Source organism: Tetrao urogallus, assembly GCF_951394365.1.
Source record: "Tetrao urogallus genome assembly, chromosome: 4".
Classification (NCBI taxonomy): Eukaryota; Metazoa; Chordata; class Aves; order Galliformes; family Phasianidae; genus Tetrao; species Tetrao urogallus.
Window position 1 is genome coordinate 15811991 of NC_136817.1, and position 21611 is coordinate 15833601.

At 38.5% G+C, this 21611-nt stretch overlaps 1 protein-coding gene across 3 annotated transcripts in view; it reads right to left on the bottom strand.

Annotated features, from left to right (window-relative positions):
• Positions 1 to 389: 389 nt before the first annotated feature.
• Positions 390 to 21611, bottom strand: part of SNCA (synuclein alpha) — a gene marked incomplete at both ends in the record, with an annotated part of 65729 nt that continues 44507 nt past the window's right edge. For 2 of the 3 annotated variants that reach the window (XM_079535040.1, XM_079535039.1), the window contains 2 exons: positions 390 to 422; positions 1857 to 1946. In XM_079535040.1, the coding sequence (XP_079391166.1) occupies positions 390 to 422; positions 1857 to 1946 (123 nt within the window). The remainder of the gene's footprint in view (positions 423 to 1856; positions 1947 to 21611) is intronic. The other variant, XM_079535041.1, reaches the window with a different exon arrangement.

The following is a 21611-nucleotide window of genomic DNA, read 5'->3' on the forward strand; positions in this document are numbered from 1 at the left end:
ATAGTCATAGGAAACAAATAAAAATCGTATCATAAACAATATCAAATTACTGACAGCCTATCAACAAAACATGTACAGAGTTAGAAATAAGCAGTAGACACTTAGGTGTTTTTATTTAGTATTTTGTTTTTAACTTTTAAAAGTGAAGCCACAATATCCACAGCACAACAATGACCCTGCCAACCAGCTTTCATTTCAGCAGGAGGGAAATGCTGAAACAAGGTGGATGCAGTCACAGATACTCCAATCATTGCTGATGGAAGACTTCAAAATACACTGTAAAAACTGTAAAAAAATTTTACGACTGGGCACATTGGAACTCAGCACTTGTACAGGATGGGACATCTTTGTTAGTAGATTTCAGGAGATATAAAGGAAGAAAAGATTTCTCATGCTTCAGGTTCATAATCTTGATACTCTTCCTATGAAGGAGAGCAGAAATCAGTGCTACAATTTCAGACAAATATATCCTAACATGTATCTTAACTTTTACTGATTGTCCTAGTCACAATGATGCAGCAAAAAAATAAGGATTTGTGTGTGATGAAAATCTTGTCTAGTATTTACTGTTTTGTCCCATTTTCCAGATACTCTATTTGACAAAGTGTGGCGTTAACAGGAGTATAAGCTTTTACAGTGGTTAACATACCATTCACAGTTATCACAAAGACTTACAGCAATGTATTTGTGACTAATTCCCAGCAGAGAAGGAAAAAAAACCCAAAAAATAACCTGCTTGTAGTTTACCTACACTACTCTTTATCCTTTTTTAATTAATTTATTTTTTTAATCCCATTCATGTGGGTGGAAACAAGCTGCTACGTTTAAGCCGGAATCCAGCAAAACAATTCGACATGTTCTTCAATGATGAAGATCACAAATATTTGAGAGCATGTAACTGGGCTCTTCAGTCTGCTTACGGTGAATTAAATGAGTCTCTTTTTGAAGGGTCAGAAGTGCAAACTGTTTTTACAAAGGCCCACTGCAAAACACTTCATTCCTTACGTGCTTTACTGAAGCAATAGAGGCAGTTAAACTGTATATCTGTGCGGAGCTGTTAACATACATTTTTTTCAGGCTCATTATCTATGTGAATACAGGACTTGATTCAGCTCACTCGGAACTACAAAATGCTCTCTTCTGGTCCCCATTGACATTGCCAGAATTCCGTGAGACAGCCCACGTCAACTCACTTAGGACAGGAGAAGAACCTTTGAACAGCACACCAGGTGCTGCAAATACTCTGGAAAACTGAAGAGCACTCAAAGTTCAGGTGCCCTTTTAAGTCTTTCACTGCATCAATTTCTAGATGCCTAACATCTCTGGTTTTCAGCCTGATTATCTGCACTACTATAAAACTGCCACTCCAAATGCCAATGCATCATAGTATCATATACTGTTGTAAAGTTCCAGAGAGCATAATCAGGATTAGCTCAAAACCCTAAATAATTTACTCCTATATTTGCATTAAGCTGTAAATGTAATAACTATGTTTTACGAAGCATGGTGCAAAGAAATACATTAAATGTCCAACCTATTAAAAGAATCTATGGAGAGGTAGAAGTTTCTCTCCACAGTTTGTATCAAATATGAGAAGAAGTTACTGCTGATTACTCAAAAAGTGAAGCATGCATGTTTTGAAACAAAGATAGTATTTTCTCATTAAACCTCAAGAAATGGATTTTTTTTTCCCCCAGCACTGCACCTCAGAGAGATTTTGGCCAGAGACTTATTTCTCCTTTGACCCTGCAGCTCATAGTACCAGTCTGTGCCACATTAACGCAACTCCAGCTTTCAGTACCCTGTCTTTGCCTTTCTCCTATGGGCTTGAACAGCAAATACCACAACAGATTTACCTCTGGAGGCATTTCATAAGCCTCATTCTCAGGATCCACAGGAACATCAGTATTATTCACCACCCCTTCCTGCAGGAAACCTTCTTCATTCTACATGTAAAACAGGGAGAGAAAAAGAAAATAATAAAGTGTCAGATCATAATAAAGTGTCAAGGGATGCTTGCCCTCTCGTATTCCAAAGCATGTCTTTCTTCCCCAAGTGGAGGATACTGACTATAAAGGCATGCAGAATTAAGAGGAGGCCAAAAGGAATTTGACAGCATCAAGACATGGAAATAAAACAGTAATTGTTTTATGTATTTTGTAATAGGCAGATAACTCATCCTCCCACCCCTTTATTCCATTTTACAGTTTTCACCCTTCTCATATTATATTTCGAAGTGGCCAAAGGAAGAACAACTGTAATTTATTGTATGCTTTTTCCTCCCTACAGTTTTAGTACCTAATGATATAAACATTTTTCCCTTAACGAGTCATAGTTTTAATCCTTTATTATGTCGAGTAGCACCTCACTGTATGCAGTATATGTATGACACACGACACTGCCTCCCACACAACTTCTTACACGCTTCTCTAGAGATCTGTTATTGACCATTAAAGAAGCACTTCTAATGCCCCCTCCCACCCATCCCCCTTAGCAGTTGTTAATGCTGAAGGTCACAGAGAAGAAATGAAAGTTTTACCAGAACAAAGACTGCTGGAGTTAACCCTAGAAAATTGATATGAAAACCAGAAGATTATCTCAGTGGAACTATTTTGACTATACTGATTTATAGCAGTTGTCAATCTACACAGAAAAGTACTAGAAAAATCCTAACAAACTCAGGAAGAAATTCACTGAAAAAAAACCGCACAGTCCTGAGGCTACAAGTGTGGAAAGGAATACAAAATTAATTCTGTCACAAACAAGACTAATGAGGAAACTCTTCAAAATTCATAATTTATAGGACAGTTCCGCTAAACTGAATTTAGGATGTAGATAAAAAATGAACAAAAGAGCACTTAAGTTGGAAACTCACCTTTGCCAGTTTAACAGAAGATATGAAGTAATACACAAAAGCGGCGGCATTAAAACTTCTTTACCTTAATGCACTATTTGTCATGCTCCCTTAACAATTCCTGATGACTATCTTAATTTTATGACACATGAAGGGCATGGAGTGAGCACCACATACTGAAGAAATATTATCTTCACTGGAAAAACTGGATTTAAGACTTTTTCTTCCCTCTGCCAAACAATTATTTGGAATGAACACGAGGGAAGACTAAATAAAAAGGTGCACGCATTAATCTACAATGTTATAACACGTAGCTCAGCACTGCAAACCACTTCCCCATGGTCCTTAACAAGTGTGGTGGTTGGGCAGAATGTTTGGAATGAATTCCTAGTATATGAAAACATACAGCGCATCTGAACTTAATTAACTATCTTCATTGCATTTCCTTAGGTGGACAAATTCATAACGAGCTACTAGACCTCAAGGATACACTGAGATTGATGAAGTACATGCAAAATTTCATATTGAATTTGAAAATGCTTAGCACACAACCAAAATTTCGCTAACATTGTAACTGAATTCAATTAATTTCTTCGCTCTTTTTGATACTTCCTAATCTTTATCCTTTCCTTTAGTCTTCTTTTATTAACTTCTTCATATGAACATTTTGCACATCATAATCATAACATGTATTCAGTACTACTAACAAGTCTACAATGTTAAAACTCTACAAACGCAGGAGAAAAGAGTTAAGTCTTGAAAACCTCATTTTCAGACACTCAGTATCAAATACCTTTTATTTCTCATATCGCCCACACTTTAGATACAATTTTTAAATGATTACTCTTCTTTCACATCTTTATATTCTCACACAGCATTTAGCACTGACTTTCAGCTTAGTCTGCTCCCTCTTTCAGCTGGTACTCCCTTTCACCATTTCCCCTCAGGGATCAGCAGAAGTGTGAAGGCTATTTACTTAATTCCAGGCTCTCTGTGGCGTAACCAGCTGTCCTCAGTCATACTCAATTCTTAGCTTGCTATATCTCTCCATGCAGCAATAGTGACCTTTCCCACCAGAAATCCTGCTCTTCCTCAGTTTGGTCATATCTTTTCTTTGGCACCCTTGCCTGTACATTGACATCTTTAACCCTCATCTTCCAAGCACATTATGGGCAGATTTTATTTCTATTATGTGAATTTCTCTCTCACTCTTATTTCAGACTACTATTATAAGAGTGACCAGCATCAGTTAGCAGCTCTACTGACTGATTTTCCTTTCTGAGAGAAGTTACAATAGGACACGTCTGTTCTCTTGGCAAGAGAAGCACACAGTCTTCTGGTGAAATTCTCATATGTACCCAAGCATAAAAAGATTTAGAGCAAGTCACCAGTGTAACTTGAAAGGTCCAGTAAGAAGACAAACCTTGCTCCTACATGGTATCAGGCATCATTTTTCATGTGGAGGTAAGCAAAACAGTTTGTGCAGAGCCAATGCATAGTATTCTGCCCAGCTCCCACCCCACGTGCTTGCTATAAAGCATGCTTTTTTTTTTGTCTGTGCTGCTATTTATCACAGACAACGTGAATAAATTCCGTAACTGAAAAGACAGATAAACAGAGTTGCTAATACCTTTCTTTAGCCCTGTGTTTTCCAGAATTAATTATTCTGGATGCTCAACATGACATGCAGCATTTCAAGCATAAAACTATCAGAAAATAACAGGACTACTTACAGTTCTACCCTGGTTTATCAAAACGCTCAAACTCCAATTGAGCATTGAGTTTATTTGATGTGCAATATTTAATTACCATATTTTTAAAGCATATTTTCACAGCAATTCATGCCTGATTACTTCTCTGAGAAGTAGACTCAATCCCTACAAGCTTTGACTGAAATAGCTAAATTGTGTGTGTGTGATGCAAATATTAAAGCTGCCTCATCTGACGCATTAGATCTAAGGGCCTTCAGCTCCTTTTTGCTCTCACTCTTATTCCAAAATGCCATTCAATTTCTGCTATCACCCAAGGACAGCTTCGGCTAACAATTGGTGCATCAAGTGAAAGTGTGCCCCAAATTCTCCCAGCGGCTGCACAAGGAACAATAAAATGTAGTTCAATGTTATCTGCAGCAGGAAAACACACAGCAAGTGATACTGCCAGAACTGCTAGTAATAGCAAGGCAAAAGATTTGCCAGCAGAATTTCTAAGTAGAGTTTCAATGCTCATATGCTGCTTGCTTTTAGCTCTGAACTACCCATCAGAGTTACAGAGAAACAGTGATTAAAAGTGGCAGAATTTATCTTCCCAACTTCCTTTATCGAATTCCAATGGTAAGTTCAGGATGAAGAATTATGTATGGCTTCAGATAGAAGAACCAGTAGCACTAATAAAATAGAGATCACAACATCAATATTTTTCAAATTCACAAACAGTATCAAACCAACAAGGGAACTCTGCCTAGTAATGGTTTGTCACCTTCATAACCGAAACTCTACCTCTCATCTCGATGTCACTGCAACTCAGATGAGAATGCTGTTACTAAAGGTTACTTCTGCTATATTTAACTACATAGCACAGGTGGCACATCAGTTTTAATGGCTGCTCTCTCTGCTTCTCATGTATTTTCTCTAAAGTTAGGACATCACAAAAACAAAAAACCTCCCCCAGTAACACAGAGCCGCTTACAGTACACCTTATATCATTACTTATTTCCTTTAGAACAAACCAATGCAATTTTGCTTTCTTGTGATCAATACTTTCATGTCTCAATCTAATTATAGAAGAGGAAAGCCACCTTACAGAACAATGTTCATCTTATTACGAAAAATTTATTTTCTTGAAGCTGCCACTTGTCCTTTTTAAACCATACAGAAAAGCAACTCTAGAGGGAAAACTTTTAGCAGAAAATGTGAAAAGCTAAACATTAAGCATCTGAGAAGTGAAATCAATTTTTAAATTGGGAATTCAAACTTTTTGCAGGTATGGTATTAAAAGAATGGTGAGGTGAATGCCTGCTTGTCCCCCAGAGGCCTCCCTGAAGAATAAGCAAGGTGCCTGTCTTTATCTTGTTTTGAAATAAAAAAGCTCTGGGAGAGACTTGTACTTCAGCATTCTCCAGTCTTCTGGAATCACGTAACTTAGGAATTCCTCCCTTGACAAAGCTTTGAGATTATCAACCTTGGAGAGCCCAAGACCTACCTGCCACCAGACAGCCTTGCCAGCCCTCATTCACTTTCTACAGGAATGAAGGGCTCTCTTCCAAAATTTGCTGTTCTCAAGCAATTTAACAACACTTTGTAAATGAACTTAACAACATAAATGTAAATGGAGAGAGCAGCATGCCATGGTAAAATTGCATATCTGCATGAACCCGAACATCAGTTCTAAACTAAACAGACACAACTGCTGTACAAAAACAGTAAAAGTCAGATATGAAGCGGAACTTATAACATTATTTAGTACAATAGCTCCTAACGATTGACTCCTCCTTCACTATAGGGACAAGCCCTGATAAGCAGTGTGCATGACAGTGCTAATTGACCCACATTTGCAATACAATATTAAGCTAACATTAAGAAAGCCTCCCTTGCCCTTTCTTTGTATAAGCCAGGGAAAAGTAAACAAAAGGGTTTCTCTTATTTCACTGCCTTTTGTTAAAATGACACCCTTCACTCGCTTAACACTCTTGAGCTAGAAGTAGAAAAATTGTTGAAGATTGTCTACACTTGGAAAACAAATCAAGTGGTCTGCTCATGCTCCAGCAGTTTAGGCAGCACCAGGTAGCAAAATGGTAACATTTGGTCTTCTCAGTGATGTGTCTTTGAATGCTCAGTTAGTTTCATCGCAAATAAATAAAATATTTTATTTCAAGCCACAGACAAAAGCAATATTAAATAGAAGCAGCATAACTACAACCTAACCTAGCAGTAAATGCGAGTATTGTAATTTACTATCTCCCTGGGCTATCAGCACTTTTTTTTTTTCCCATTATAAATCCTGAAAAAGTCTTACAATCACATATAGCCTCATAATTACTGGAGAGTAATTCCACCTGGAACACTTCTGTATTCTGAGATAAGTAAAACAGAGAAGCTGCATGGCAGGAAATAAGCATGTGTAACTGCCTTCAGCCAGTTTTCAGATAACCCAAGAAAGGTGTTATCTAGAATCCAACACCAAAGAAGGAAAAGCTTACCCCACTCCCAAGGTAAGGGCCCATTAAAAAACTCCTAGAAGGAAGTAGTATCCAAGTAGAAAATTTCCTTACAGTTGCCAGCCTGTAAATGAGGTTAAGGAGTGGTGCACCCTAGTCATGCAAGTGAATTGTTCACACCTGTGTTCCCAGGGCTGGCTATGCCACCTCACCAGATGCTCAATCACTAGTTCAGGCTGCGACTGAACAGTTCTCATACCCATCTGTCAGCTCCTCTAATGCTTATACTGTCAAGAGGAGACTGCTTGGGAGGTCAGTCCCACTGTTCACCGAGGTAGGAAGGCACCACTGGAGTCCAGACCCCTGCTCACAGGGCTATTCAGGTGCCTGGTTAGGTTTTGACTGTTCCTACAACCTGCAATTAAGCAGGGCTACCTTAAGAATGGTAAAAACCCATCTCATTTTGTTATTATGCACTTGCAAGAGCTTCACTAACAATTTTCATTACATAGTTAATAAGGAAAATCTGGGGATTCCTGAATGAAAGATTATCTTTCAGTTGTTTTGCCTGATGTCCAAACGTATCTCTTGATACAAGATGAATTGCATTTTGCTCTACCAGTGAGGTTAAAATTCCCCTTTGAAAAGGAAATCAGTTATATTTTTTCTTTTCCACCAAATGTCAGATTATTTTAGGGGCTGGATACTGGAGCTAAGTGAACCAGTAACTGCTGTTTCCATTTAATAACTCATCTTTTACAGCTACTTTGACCATAAAGCCCAACTTACCTCAAAGGTGAAAAATCCCTTAACAAAACAGCAAATACCAAACAACACGCATAAGAAAGAAGTGTTAAAATGGCCTTAATTCATTTGCTTTCTTAGTCCTAATGTATTCGCTGTGATAAGCTGATGGGTCAGCTTGCCGGTTTAGTTTATGATGCCCTAAAGTCCCTGCCCACCAGCTACAACAGCTGATGCTGCGCATGGCTGGAAGCCCCAGCTGTGAATGACACAGCACTAGAGGCAGTCTGGTGATTTTATTCCAGTGGCAGCAGGACACGGAGAGCAAATATACCACTGCAATGCCTAGAAAGAAACAAATGTTTTTAATTAACCCTATGCTAAACACCCAGGTGAAGAAAATGAGGAGAAAGCACCATGCTTGCATGCAGCCTGAGTGTAAAGGAATTATCTGTCCCAGTGCATCACTCAGAATACAAATAGTGACAAGTGGCTGCTACTGTCCTCCTTAAACAGATAGAGTGAGTGAAGAAGAGATAAATGTCAGAGCAATAGCATGAGTCCAACATTTTCGTGGACTCCTGCTGGGAATCGTGAGAATGACAAATAAGTGAAAACAGTAAAGACTGAGGCCTCTGGATAGATGAAAAAATGTTATGACTCCCTAAATGTAGTTACATCTATCATGATGTCTACAAGTAAGTGTAAACACCATTCACAAAAGTTTATCAACTGCTGCAAAATCCTAAAATCAAATTTCAATACAACACAAAATGTGTTTATTTTATTTCTTCCTCTTAAAATCCCCCATTTGTAAAGATGGGGCTGAGCTCATTTCAGAATACAACAGGAATATTTTTGTGAGCAATCAAATTTCCTAAAACCCAGATAGGTGTTTTGCTCTAACAAGGCTCATAAAGTTACCCAGTTAAAAGTGCTGATATTTTGTTACTTGTTAAGAAATGTCCGTGGTTGACAAGGCAGGAGCTGCCCATCACCTACGTCAGACCAGCAAGTGACACCCATTCAAAAGTGACAGCCAGTGCACTAGTGACTTCAGTGACATGAAGTTTAGTTTGAGTTTAGTGACATGACTTCAAATAACCAGTTGCGTGGGGCTGACTCAGCGTGCTATTTGTAATGCATGCAAATGCATCCAGAACACACAACACTCCCAGCTTTACAAACAGCTTTATCCTCATCAGCCTTGGAACATTCCGAATCCCACTGAAAACATCAAGCATCCTCAGTGGAAACTGCACTGCTAAGGAAAGGAAAAGCTAGGGCTTTCTTTTTTAGTAGCAGGAATACTGGCTAGCTAAATATCAGATCAGGGGGCATTGTGCAGAGCTGTGGAAAAGCCCCAAACTCTCAGAATGACCAGGGTTACTCTGGCCTCGTGAAAGCTGCACAGACTTCAGAGCTCTCTCAGCAACATCACTGAAGTGAAGGCTGAGAGGAACAAACATCAGATTTTTCCATTTCCTTAAAAACCTTCATATTCACATTGTTAGTGCCACTGCCTCAAGCCCTTTTTACTTTAGTAACAAAGAGAAAGATTAGAGGCTGTGAGAAGAGTCCTTGCTGACTTCTGTTCCTCTCCGTGCAAAACAGCTTAGCAGGTTCCTCGCTGCAATTGTCATGAGCTCCCCAAAATGAACTCAGACAGAGATGCCTGCACTCTCCTCAGAACCCTGTGGGACCAAGGCTGCTTTGCATCCGCCATGCTTGCACAGTAAGAAGACAGAAATCCCTGAGGCTTTACTGAATGGAAATGAGGGACTGGTATTTTGGGAAAGAGCCAACTTGCACTCATCTTTGCAATGAAAAGAAAAAAGAGTGGAGCTGAAATACAGAAGAGTCAGCTAAGCTTAATGGCTAGAGAAATACCCAAATAAAAACAACTGTTTGAAGCCAAAAAGAGAAAATAGAGAAATGAATTCAAGCCAAAATCAAAACAAATAGTCAAACTAAACTATTTTTTTCTCCTCAGTCAGTATAATTTTCCTAGTGGACGTCAGATAACTTTATTTTACTAAAGGCTTTGCTACGTCACACTTGACATTCTCCTGAACAACGTAGAAAAGCATAGGTCAATAAAAACATTTTAGAGTGATTGTAAGTAGCTGTGTTGATGACAGACACTCAAGCAGATAATTCTCAAAATGGAAGTCTCTATCACATATAATTTCACAGACACCCTGTGTTCAATAACACTAACACATTCAATAAGGATTTAGAAGAAATACTGAAGTCCGTACTTACTGTATGTTTGCTCTTCAGCATTAAAGTGGGACAATAAACATCCTAAATTTATTTTAGTGATGTAACTACAATTCAAAACTATCAGGACAAAATTGAACAAGTGACTGAAATAGCTAAGATGCAGCTCAACGTGTCAAAATGCTGCACTTAGGCACTCATCAAAGCAAAGGAAAGCAAACTGTGCACAGAGAAGTATTATGAAGTCAAAGAATAACATTAGCCAACAGTGTCATGTTATTGCAAAAAGGGCAGACCATTCTCTCAAGTCTTAACAAGGCCTAGTGGGTAATTGTCTGGGACAATTACAAGCATGCTTCCTGAATACAGACTGCAGGCTGCAGTATGTGTGTTAAGAAAGATGTTGGGAGATCTCAAAGGAGAACAGCAGGAATGATCATGTCCTGGAATAGGGAGGAAAGATGAAGGTACCTGGCAGGAAAATTGAAGTGAATTAGGTTCGTACAGTCCTAAAGGAATCACCTTAATTTAAGTGTTTAAGAGGTCGGTGTGCTATAGGAGGTGTATGGGATTAGCTAAACCCATCTGACCCGTACACAGTGGAGGATTCTCTGATCTGTATTAATTTATCAAGAATGACCTCCACGTGTGACACCTGAGCTCTGTCTTCATTAAGTAGAACATAATTATTAGATTAGAACAAATTAGAACATAATACTAAATAATATTGATTGATCATATTAACTAAAGCAATGACTTTGAAGTCAGCATAGAAACGAGCAACTATGTTCACACATGTCTCTGTCAGAATTTGTTGGCAAAGATTATTTAAAATAGAATAGTCCCAGTCTATGCTTCAAAGTTACACTTTACTGAAGACCACTTAAAGATCATGATCGCATTCCAACATCCCATAAACTTTTAGTGCAGATAAATTCTACAATTAATTGTACAAGCTCCTCAAGTACACGTTCTCTTTACTAAGAGAATAAATTAAATAAGAATAAGTTCATTTTAAAAAGGTCTCTACCTCCTACAAATATTATTATAATAAGTAGTATTATCTAAAAGAAAAATCTCTGAAAAGCGTTTATCTACAAAAAGCCCCCTGTACTGAGCTGCAGGACCAGCAATCCTCTAGCACAGTGAACAACACTAGCTCTGACTGTTACACATTGCCATGCAGACAGTATGCATTTCAATTCTGTACCACATACATTTTATATGAGTGTTTTCACTGAGCAATTTCAGTAACATGCACCAAATTGACTTTGTAGGTCCCCTTCAACTGAAACTATTCAATTCTAACTTTGATGCATTGCCAAACTTCATATTAAAAAAAAAATTACACTAAGTATAAATGCACACACACAGGCATACACACAAGCACGTATGTGCTTATGAGAGCAGGTATAGAGTTGAATAAAATCCCATTTGCTTTTCACCTAATCGGATCTTTCCAAAACGCAAAATATTATAAATGCAGGATCAAATGCATTTCAGATAAAGTCCCACTGAAGTGGAATATGAGGAAATGGAGAAATGAGGAACTTAGGTATGATGTCTGAGTCATCACAACTCTGAGTGGAGTACCCTCTCATCCAAGCTGACTTTAGAATTCTGCAATATCCATGTAAGAACAGTCACATCAGTCTCTTTATAGCTAATACAGACAGACAGGCAGTTTTAGGGCATAGGATGGGACAGATCTCTACCCACATGTCCACTCTGGAAGGAGCACCTTGAATCTCACAGGGACCTGTTCTGAAACAGAACATATCTAAGTAAAGAGGAAGATGGCTCCATGAGAGATAGAAAGAGGATAGGGTATGAATAGGCAAGCAAATGCAACCAGCACTGATTCATTTGCTGTTAACTCTCTGTGAGGATGAGAGGAGAGCTAATGACAGCACAGTCACGTCCAGATGTTTCATAACTGATTCACAGAATGTTATTCACAGCAGATCAAATATTACAAATGACTACACAATTGACCTGTGTTATCAAATTTATATTCCTCAAAAATTTAGCTTAATCTGAAATTAAGCATCTGAACTATTCAGAGCTTTCACTTGCATTGGGAAGGATTACTTGTCATCTCACTGGTACAAAACACAAACAAACTGAACTCTTGTTTCCAGTAAAAGTAGTAACAATTTACTTATACAAGTAGAAAGTATTATTTAATAAATCTTACTTAGAAAACCATAGAAGACGAGCAGAGTCCTAAAGGACTAGATCCTAAATACACAGTAGCTAAGTATTCCTGTTTTCTTTTTCTCTTCCTTAGACTTCATTACTGTTATCTTTGTTTTTTTCTTAGATAAAGATCTTAGACTTAGATAAAGGAAAGAGCAGATTGAATTCTCCTGCCTTACAGATTGTATGAGAATGGTGTTCAAGGTAAAAATGACCTTTCCCAGACTAAATCTTTCTTTTACAATGTCAGTATAAACCTGGTCAGACCTGTACCCGTGGAGAATAGCCCATCTTTATGAACGTATTTTCAGACATCTTCTACTCTTCCAAAAGTGATACATAGCATAGGAGTCTTTACTACTCCTCCATATATAGAATATCTTCATAGTGCAAGTTTGGAAGGGTCTTCAGGTGTTTTCTAACTCGAACCTCTGCTTCAAGTAGGTTCAACATAACTTAAATCATTCCCAACTGATGTCTGGGAAAGCTTCTTGTTACAAAAATTCCATGGCATGATCATGATTAGTTCCTGCACTCAATTGCTATTACCAGTAGTGTTTTACCTGGTGCCTAACCTCAACCTCCTTTGCATCCATTCCTGGTCCTAATGCCAGTATTTCTAGAACTATTTCCACTGAACACAATTCCCTTTCTCTTTTAGCAGTTGTTTGATACAAGATGGACCATCCCGATGTCATCTGAAATTCAGGAATGAAGTCACTAATTCCAGTCAGTGGTATTATTAAGTAGGCATTCTTTGCTCTTTATGTTGGATGCATGAGGGGATATCTTTGCCCTAACTATGCATACCTTGAACAAAAGAACTTCAGCTTATATATATCACTTGTATTACATATGCAAAAGGTTTTCCTGGTGAGTATATACATACATACTCAATACCCTCTCCCAAAATCATTAACATAGGGTTTCACCTCCTTGCACATGTTCATTCATATGGGGTGGGGGTCTCAAGACCCTCAGAGATGAAGCAAGCCATATTCCTCTTCATGACCACTAGCTGCCCTCCTCTTGCGTTTTTTCCAAGTTGGCAGTTTTAGAGAGATACACTGGAAAGGGCAACCACACTGACCTAGGCATACTGGGCTTCCTGAGTATATAAGGGATGTTCTGCTTAGCATCATGTATGTTTTGTTAGCATTAGCAAGTTTTGTGAAAGCAAGGATTATTTAATTAAGGATATCATTAACTCCTTTCAGTCTCCTCTTCCCTGGACTATGCAGCCTGGTTCTGTTCATACAGCACAGTTTGCTAACCTACTGAGCATCTGCTGTTCTGTCTCTCTGGTGCTTGTTTCACAGATGCACGTAAGGTACTTTTTGATGTAGTCGGGATGCAGCTGCTTGGCATTTGGCAAGGAGTCAAGTAGGTCAGATGCCACTCTGCTAGAGGAGGAGGGCAAGCCCCATCTATCTGTAAAGCAGGAAAACCACTATGTGGATCTCTTCAGCCACAGATGGAGTTCCACAACAGTATTGTTACTAGCACCATTCTTACCAGAAAGAGCCTTCTACAGATAAGCTCTGCCAAAGCATTTGAAATTGATAACTTCTCTTAAATAATCAAAGAAACATGAAAAATTAGTTGTCAGAATTGTTAGAATGACACTTTCCCTCCAGTCACTCCTTGTTATTAGACACAATAGCTTATTAAAATTCATCTTTTAGTCTGGGATCTCTGCATCTGGGAATGAACTGGCGTAAAAGCACAGTGACAGAGCAAAGTGATCACCACAAATGGCTACAGTTCACAAATATCAGTTGGTCACACAGCTACATGGAGCGTAACAAAAGGGAAATGTTCTTTTCTCCACAGCTGCCTTTATGGCTTGAAAGCAGGGACTCTGATCATAATACAGCCATCACCCCACTACTATTTGAACACCTAAGTGGAAAAAAAGATGCATGCTCCCCATACGGATGATGCACAAATAGCAGTTGAGGCAAAAACATGAATTCTGTTCACTACTTCCAGAACAACAGACAAGCCACGTTTATGCCAGGAAATTGTGAGTGAAATAGTACTAGCACAGCAATTGCATTCATTATACCCTTCACTTTGAGCATTACTAGAAAACAGCAAACCAAACCTAAACAAAAAACCTGGACCACTTTTCTCCAAATTATAAATCACATGTGATTTACAGAAGTTCAGTTGAAATAAAGAACAATTTCATTTATGTCATGCCAATGAGGATGATGACCCAAACTTACTTGATATTAATGAAGGGGCTCAGTTAAAATGCTGAGGAGGAACTGAAATAACACGCAGTTCATACATGGCAAACTATAGTTGATACAATTTTTTATCCTACAACTCACATTTGCAGTTCCTGGAATCAAGATTAATGTACTTCCCCAGAGCAGTAAAACATCTTCAGCATTTAGATTCTCACTGTTTACAGCCCTTTCGTATATTAAAGCTTTACAGAGCTTTTCAGTGCTGAGCATGATGGAAAAAAGGCTGCCAAAACCACTCCATGCTTCAGAAAATGATGGTACATTTCCAACATGGCTCCTTGCAATCTGAAAGCAACACAAAATCTGTTACCACCACAAAAAATTTCTTTGCACGCAGTTTGTGTGGTGAAAATTTAGATAACAACAAAAGCCATACCTTGAGAATTACTTATGCAGAACTAAGTGTGAGCAACACACTTGCATGGTACCACAGCCAGATACCAAAGCGTTTGCAAATGCTCAAGCAATATTATCAGTTAGATGCCCAGCTGGTCAGTTTATGCACAAATACTGTTTTAAAATTGAGCCAAATTTATAAAATTATTAAGTGTAATATGAGGCAAAAAGTATAGTTTGCCATAAATTTGGATGATAAATAAAGATGAGGGGTTTGGTGGTAACCAATATGGCTTCACCAAGGGCAAGTCATGCCTGACAAACTTGGTGTTACACTGTTACACTGGAGTTACACTGTTAGTGGATAAAGAAAGAGCAATGGACATCACCTACCCAGAGTTATACAAAGTATTTGATACTGTCCCACGTGACATTCTGGTTAAAAATTCTGGTCTAGAGAAAAATGAATTTGATAGATGGAGCACTCACTAGATAAGGAGTTGACTGGATGGTTGCACTCAGAGTGTTGCAATCAGTAACTCAAATGTCCAAGTGGAGACTGATAATGAGTGGCATTACTCAAGGATTGGTGCTGGGACTGGTATTATCTAACATCTTTGCAGGTGATATGGACAGCGGGATTGAGTGCACCCTCAGCGAGTTTGCAGATGACAATGAGCTGTGTGGTACAGTTGACACAAGAGAAGGAAGAGATGCCATCTTGAGGGACCCGGACAGGCTTAAGAAGTGGATCTGTGCCAACTTCATGAAGTCAACAAGGCCAAGTGCAAGGTCCCACACCTAGGTCAGGGCAATTCCAAGTACAGATACAGGTTGCGTGAAAAATAGCTTAAGAGGAGCCCAGAGGAGAAAGATTTGGGAGCAATGGTTGATGAATGATTCAACATGAGCCAACAACATGCACTCACAGCCTAGAAGGCCAACAGTATCCTGGGTTGCATCAAGAGAAGTATGACCTGCAGGTTGAGGGAAGTGACTTTGACCCTCTGTTCTCGTGAGACCACAAGTGGAACACTGTCTCTATTTCTGGAGCCCCCAGCACAACAAGGACATGGAGCTGTTGGAGCAGTTCCAGAGGACTGGAGCACCTCCCTTATGAGGACAGGCTAAAGGAACTGGGGATCCTCAGCCTGGAGAAAAGTCCTGAAGGACCTTCCAGTAACCTTCCAGTACTTGGAGGGGCCTACAGGAAAGCTGGGAAGGACTTTTTGTAAAGGCATATAGCAACAGGATGAGGGGAAGCGATTTTAAACTGGAAGATGGGAGATTTAGACTAGCTATTAGGAAGAAACTCTTCACTGTAAGGGTAGTGAGACCATGGAAGAGGTTGCTTAATAAGGTTGTGGATGCCTGCTCCCTGGAAATGCTCAAGGCCAGCCTGGATGGGGCTGTGAACAACCTAATCTATAGGAGGCATTGCTGCTTACACCTAGTGGTTTGGAACTGCATGATCTTTATGGTCCCTTCCAACTCAAAACATTCTATGATCCTGTGATAAACAAAATAGCATTTGTCAGTATGTTTTCTTATCTTTTAATTATAATTTTCAAATAATTTCTCTTAATTTTTGTTCCAGTTATCTGACAACAAATATATGCATGACCCCATAATGGGGGGTACTTCAACAGCCGTCACTGAATTATAACTTTTTCAGTGCTCCAGCTTGAAGCTGGTTGTTGCGTTTACTATTTCATGAAAAACATTATTTAGCAAGTGGATTTAATGAGGAATCATGCTACTGAATGACATATTGGCCAAAAATCGTACCACTTAATATGAACTGTGACACTGCTTTGAAATCTGATGTAAATAATTTTATCTAGTGAGATGGACAGGCTCAACATCCATTCACCTGTAGTTATATAATTAAATCAATGAGAAGATAACTTGTCTACTGTATCTATGCGGAAGAAGCTTGTTGATTCACATATAAAGGGAAAGCATTCAAGTAAAGTGTATTCCTAACACATTTCAAGACACTGTGGTAAAGAATTAACATGAGTCAGAGAAATCTTTTGGAAAGGGAATGCGAGACAATATTTTTCCAATTACTACTGCAGAAGCAAAACCAATTAAGACTGAATTTGTTTTTTTTTTTTATACTGCTGGTGATCACCTCACACGAAAGAAAAATGCTCCAGAGCATTTTCTTTTTTTGTGGGTGATACTCCCATTTCCCAACTGAGTTAGACTGAATGTTTATAGCAGGGATAAAGTGTTCTAAATTGGTTTGTATCAGTACAATGACTCCCACAGAAGTGGGAGGATTTCAAGCATTTGACATTGCTTCTCATATTCTTGATGTCACAAAAGCAGATGCGGGAGAATTTAAATTCATTTTTATCATGTTATTTTAAAATCATAAAAGGGACTTTGATCATTCAAGAGCCTGTTAAATATTTAGTAGTCAGAAAGAGAATATTTTTTCCATGAATGTTTAGTCACTTTCAAGTACAATACTCATTTCTTCACATGAATACAATGTATCATCATTTGCCCATTTCTCAAAAAAATCCTATAATTAAAAATTTATGTTTCTATTCAACTTCAATGAAAAGACAATTAATACAAGCAGACACAAGATGGGGCTGTGAACTCTGTGAACTATGCCATCTGTTTGCACAGAACATGTGCACATCTTTCGGACTTTCATGAAATAAACTTAATTACTGTGCCATCCTTCAAAGTTTAAGTGCCTTGCAAATAGTGGCAGAATCAATGCTACAATCTTGAAACATAGGATGCTTGTCCTGTTGGCAGCAATACACTAAAAGCACTTAAGTATGTCAATCCCATTGAAGCGTACTTGATTGTGTTTTACCATACTATGAATCACACACTATTAGTATTTCTTTCATTTTAACCAATGGGCTGAAATTAAGCACCTGGGAGCACTGTGACTCAACTCACTCTGTTGGCTAGGTTTTCCTTTGCTCATAACCTAAGTCAAGGTGGCTTCTTCACTCTCTCACACGCACACTTTCCACTGCTCCTGGCTGCAAGCTGCTTGCTATGTTAATGACTCATCCGCATTGTAAAGCATCCGTTCAGACTTCTCACCAATCAGCTTAAGCACGCTGGGTTTTGCAGAGAGCTCAAACCCTCTTGGAATCGCCAGTTTATGAACAATTTAAGTTTGAGCGTTAACACAGGGAAGGAATTTGGACACCTCAGAGCAGGATGTTGGCAGTGACACTTAATATTCACACAAAATACCTTGTGATCATGAGCCTTTCTTTCATGAGCCCACTTCAGGGCATTTCCTGGATATTTTTCATCAGTCAAAATACTGCTTTCAAAATGTGATTGCTAAACCTTGTGAATGGCCAGGCAGTCACCTCAGGTGACATGCTTGTGGAGAGATATAGTTCTACATCACTGCCTAGTCTAACCTTCCTGCAGAAAAGCCACTATCTCATTCAACAGTGTGAAAAACCTAGAATAAATAACGAGGGCACCGTACTGCAAATACAGTAGAGGAAGAAGAAAAATATCCCTTAAAGCATACTCCAAAAGGCACTGAATGTTCTATATAAATGAAACAAACAGGAAAAAAAAAAAACAAAAACATTTTAAGTTGTGGAGACGAGTGTTTACTTGTAATGGACTATTGCTATTTTCTCCCAATGTTATCATGATGCTATCTCAACTGTACAAGAAATTGGGCACTGCTTGGGTAGGACTTTTCTTTTTGATAATGAGTAAGATAAACTAGAAAGCAAACATCACCATCATAAGCAAGTTAAAAAATATTATTTATATAGCTCTGAGGGTTTTTAGGAGCAAGGTTTAAGAGGCTGAGGTCTGCCCCTTACAGAAGTCAGACTATATACATTACAGAACCAGAGAACCACATGATAACATCGTGAGGCCGAAGGGACTCATAAGGGTGAAAGCTGGGGATCCTCAACCTCCAATTTAAGATCTCTTTGCTCTCAAAAGCTATCACCAACCGCTTTCTGATGTTTGCTCATCCATGCACTTACTTAGTATACATTCAAGATCTGTATCCAAGTTACTGATGAAAACATTAAAAAAAAACACCAGGCCCTGAAATGGAGCCCCGTGGAACAACATAAATGTCTGGCAATCAGCCTGATGTCACTCCTATTATTCTAATCCTTTGAGCAAGTCCCATCAGTCAACTGTTCACCCATCTCATTATGTTTTTGCCTGTATACTGTATATAGTCCAGCTGTATAGTGGACATTTTGTCCAGAAGTACATACTATGAAGAACAGTATCAAAAACTTCACTGAAATGAAAATTACACCACTGGCTTCCCTTAGTCAATTAGGTCAGTAACTTTGCCATAAAATGAGCTTAAGTTCATTAAGCATGACTTCCCCTTGTTAATCTGTTCTGGCTATGACCAATGACTACACTGTCTTTCAGGTGTTCAGTTTTACAGCTTGGGAAACAAGGGGAAGCAGGCCAGCCCATCTGGTTTGCAGCGATCTCGGATTTACTACAGCCATCTCCGCCCCCCTTAGAAGAGCCAGGGCTAAGGCTATAGAGTCAGACACTGTCACTCTCAGCCAAATCCTCCCTGGTCACCCTGTGACATTATGCCAACTCCTCCTTTGTTCCCTTCTGTCTGCTATGGTTGTAGCCCTAACCTCAGCCTGGTGCTGGCAAACATCAATCAAAGATAAATACAAATTCTCCTACTAGCAGGAGACATACATTTAGTATGTTATTCCCTCACAGCAAACATATTAGGTTAGATTCACCGCTTCTTCTTTACACTCCTTTCAATTTCAATTAACTGTTTCTTAGTTATTTCTGCAATAACTTCATTTTACTTTATTTGAAAAAAAATGACTTATTTCTATTACTAACCACAGAATAACTTGGCTTTGCACTGTACACCGAAACAATTTTCACACAAACAAACCCTAGGGTAAAGAGCACTGTTAGCAAAACTGTATGTATAACTCATGTAAATTTACATTCACCCACAAGTCAGGCTGTCAGTTTGTCCTCTGCTGAAACTTCAAAACACTCTCAGTCACGCTGACATCCCAAGAGGCTTTACCACTGAGTAACAAAATAATTCTCCCTTCTAACTTCTTACACTGATCAATGAATCATTTCATATAGAAATTAGAGCTAAGACACAGCAGCTCAAGAAATTTGGTTGATATGTACGTGATGCATCAAGGCTGTATAACAACTTGACATACAGCTTAATATTTATTTATTATCTTCTCTAGGTATTGAAAATCATGTATTCAGCAGGTATATATCAGAGCAGTTGCACTGACTTTCCTACCATGATCAATCACTGTTTATCTATCTTGACTGTATTTTTCCATAAATCATTGTAGATCTATCATTGTAGATCTACATGCAAAATTTGTTAAGGAAGATTTTTATGTAGTTCTAATTGAGCAGTTGGATATAAAAACTAACTGGAATGTAAGCTACTGATACATTTTCAGAGAAGGGCTGATCAATCAGTCACTGTCTCATTTGACTTCTCTCAGTATACGTACACAACAAAGAGCTGAGGTTGTATGCCTGCACTGTAAGTAGATCATTTTCAGAGGAGGCTTTGTTCTGAACAAGCATACTTTTTTTCTTTTTCCCCTCTGAAAAACAGATAGATCCTGCTCAACAGCAACTGATAGTTTTGGCTGTCCACATCCCAAATTCAGTTTATAACGTGGAAGAGGACACAACCAAAGAAACTCTATCAGGATTAAAGTCCATGTTAAGGAATATATAGACAGAAGTTCATGAAAGAACAGTCAATATTTTAAAGCTGATAAACCTCTGTAATGCTGAAGAAAGAGTAATTTGCATCAGGTGTAATGATGAGAATGATCCTAGGAAAGGAAATATGTTCATGTCCATTTGTGAGGGCTCATACTGCTGCTGTTCATCACTTCGTTGGTTTTGCGTTGTGAAAAAAATACTAACAGTATGGAAATCTTCTCTCTCCCTTCTCAGTAACTATTTCTCATTCCACTATAACTAGTTTTTATTTTTCTATGAGACAGTTTTAAACTTTAAAAAAGTTATTTTAATTTTTAAAAATCTGATCAGCAATCTCCACTTCCAGACTATTAACTTGAGTGTATACAGCCCTAATGCTTATCTTAGACTTTCTAGTGCACGAACTCAAAGGAAAAAATGACAATAGCAATGTACATATGTTTGGGAGAGATGTAGACTTCATAGCAACTAAGTATGAAAACACAGATGTTGTTAGATATTTGGTCTAAAACATTGCAGAAAAGTTTGTCTTAACCCCACCAAGATTTTTTCAGATATTTTTGGCCTCCATTAATACTGGCTTTGTGTCCTACAGTCAGGCCACAATATTTACTGCTCTACCTGAAGGCTTTACAGCATCAACTGGTTATTCAGCTGTCACTCTGCAACAAGCAACTAGCCAAGTTTAATTTCAGAAATATTTCCCTGTAGTGTGACAGGCAAGACAGATGGAAATAAATTGCCTTCTGAGCATGAAAATATATATTTACTGATGAAGTAGTCTGGACCTAAGTGAAACAGTTTTTTCTCCTTATGGGCACCAGCTCTCACAGAGTTAGTTTATTTCAGCTCATGCAGTTTGTATCAGCCAAACCAAAGGCACAGATCTTCATAGCTCACTCTGTAAAGGAAGGGCAAAGCTTACCTCTTGCCAGTGACTGCCAGAATCAAAATCCTATATTACAATTAAGACTGGATATACGAGGTTCAGTGAGTAATTCTCTATTCTCATCTCTCTAATGCTCATGTCTTGGAAACACTGCTTTATTTCTTTCAGGTGGACAAGCAGCCACAGCTTTCCCAGTGAAAGTGTTTGTCCCTA